This window comes from Clupea harengus, chromosome 3 (genome assembly GCF_900700415.2).
Source record: "Clupea harengus chromosome 3, Ch_v2.0.2, whole genome shotgun sequence".
Lineage (NCBI taxonomy): Eukaryota > Metazoa > Chordata > Actinopteri > Clupeiformes > Clupeidae > Clupea > Clupea harengus.
In genome coordinates, this window is record NC_045154.1 from 3465931 (window position 1) to 3468430 (window position 2500).

A 2500-nucleotide genomic window follows, 5' to 3' on the forward strand; every position below is an offset into this window, starting at 1 on the left:
ACACACACACACACACACACACACATACATACATATACGCAGACACACATACAGACACACACACACACACACACATACATATACGCAGACACACACACACACACACACACACACACACATACATATACGCAGACACACACACACACACACACATACATACATATACGCAGACACACACACACACACATACATATACGCAGACACACATACAGACACATACCCTGCTGGCAGCGAATCCATCACGGGCTCCATCGCAGGGGTGGGCTGGTCCGGGTTTGAGGGTGCGGTCTCTGCTGGGACTGGGGGCGGGGCTCCGCTGTCTGGACCAGGGGGGATGCTGTTGCTAGGGGCTGCGGACCTGAGTGATGGGGAAGAGGGAGGGGGGGTGTGGCGGGCCAGGCTACTGCGCCCATTCTCCAGGCCGTTCGGGGCCAGCTCACCCTTACCTGTGCCAGGGAGAGGAGAAGAGAACATGAGAGACTCACAGAGTGGTGCTGGTGTGGTTGTGTGTGTGTGTGTGTGTGTGTGTGTGGTTGTGTGGTTGTGTGTGTGTGTGTGTGTGTGTGTGTGTGTGTGTGTGTGTGTGTGTGTGTGTGTGTGTGTGTGTGTGTGTGTGTGTGTGTGTGTCATGGGGTACCTGCACTGCCAGGGCTGCTGTGAGAGCTCTTGGCGGCGCGGTGGCGGCCAGAGGCCCCTGGGCTCTGCTCTCCGTTCACCTCTCCGTTAGTGAGGAGGGGCCCTCGGGGGCCACCTGGAGAGGTCGCCCGCGAGCTGCCCGGAGAGCGCCTGTGTGTCCTGCACACGGGACAGGGAGAAAAACCATTAGGGTACAAACATACATACACACAACGCCAAGGTCCACCTCTAACCAGCTTTCTAAAAGTAGGTGGTGCACCAGTCAGGGATATTAAAGAACGAACTCTCACGAATGTAAAGCATTAAGCAGCAGTGACATCTCCTTACCCAACAGACCCCGTTTGCAAACTCAAACTTGCTAATCCTCCTCTCAAAGTTGTGATTTCACTGGGCAAAGACTTCCAAATGTGGAATTCAACCAAACCATCTCTGTTACCAGTTCAGTGGAGCTGATGATTAAGAGCCGTGTGTAGCACTTCGGAAGTAAGGGGGGGGGTGAGAATTAGAGAGGTATGCAGGAGCGCTACTCTTGGGAGAAATACTTGATGCAAGGCAATACTGTTTCGCTTTCGGGCTCAATATTCAGAAAGATTTTCCCACAGCTGCGCAAAGAATCTGTGATCGATGATTATGGGCAGGGCTTGCCCTCGACTCCAGAAAGAGGGTCCAGCGAGACGAAGCAAACACTAGGGAGCAAAAACCCCAGACAGCCACCCCCCAGCTGAAGAATCTGTGGGTTGGCTGACAGAGGCATCCTTTATGAAATAAAGAAGGAATCAAAATGACACGCTTAAGTTCAGAGTTGCCAAGTTTCTCCACAACTTGCCCCCCATTTTGTGATCCTCTGGCAGCTTCAGCAGCGCCTCTACCCACACACTGCCAGATCGTGCCAGCGGAGCGCTCACGGCGGCACCGCCTCGTCACAGCACTCCCTGGCACTCTCCTCAGGTGCTGCTCCTTTCTGGACGACTGCCCACCTCAGGTTAACCACCGAAGACATGAAACAGTCCCTGCAGGAGGCAGAGGCAGCTCCCAAATGGGGCGACAGTGGTACAGTGGTAGAGAAGTCGTTTAGTAATCAGAAGGTTGCTAGTTCGATTCCCTGTCGAAGCGTCCTTGAGCAAGACACTGAACCCCTAATTGCTCCTGATGTGCAGTGTGCCATCAGTGTAAATGTAAAATGTAAAATGTGTATACATTGTAAGTAGCACATATGTAAGTCGCTTTGGATAAAAGCATCTACTAAATGACTAAATAAATAAAAAATGGATGTAGGCCGTTTGATGACATATTCAACAAGCCTTAAATGACCCAATGCTGTGGTGTGCTCTGGCGACCCAGAGCAGAAGGTCTTCTTTTGTCTGTGCACTTCCTTCTTTTGTGAGTGACAGATGGGCCTCTGATTTGTTAGCTTAAGGGAAGGAAGAGGCCTTTTGATGACCCACTGAGAGGAAGAGTTAGATGATGTGCTGGGGCTAAAATAAGCTAAATCGGGAAAGAGTTTTACTTGTGTTCCCTACGTATGCCTAAGAACTGACCAAATATCTATATTTAAGTGAGGATATTTTTACTGTCTTTTAGAAGTGTGTTTAGTTTGATCAAGCGCATCTGATTTGATCAAGACAAGTCACTACATGTCCAAAGAGCAGGGGGAAAAAAAAGTGTGTTTGCGTGTGTGTGTTCAAAGAGTGCTCTGTTTCTCCCTGGTATGAAGGAACCACTCAGTCTACAGCTCAGAGGAACTGACTCACAGACGCACACACAAAGAGGTGTCAGTGTGACCTTCTATTACTTTCAAAACACACTCATATTTTCCCAGCGGCTAAATTTAGTGTTTCTTTCCGACTTACACTTTTATACAATA

At 49.9% G+C, this 2500-nt stretch overlaps 1 protein-coding gene across 5 annotated transcripts in view; it reads right to left on the minus strand.

The window, feature by feature from the left end:
- The window catches only part of wwp2 (WW domain containing E3 ubiquitin protein ligase 2), a 36551-nt gene that overhangs the window by 22875 nt on the left and 11176 nt on the right, over positions 1–2500 (minus strand). For all 5 annotated transcript variants that reach the window (XM_031564247.2, XM_031564244.2, XM_031564245.1 and 2 more), the window contains exons 7-8: positions 638–795; positions 221–446 (exon numbers count right to left, since the gene is read on the minus strand). In XM_031564247.2, the coding sequence (XP_031420107.1) occupies positions 221–446; positions 638–795 (384 nt within the window). The remainder of the gene's footprint in view (positions 1–220; positions 447–637; positions 796–2500) is intronic.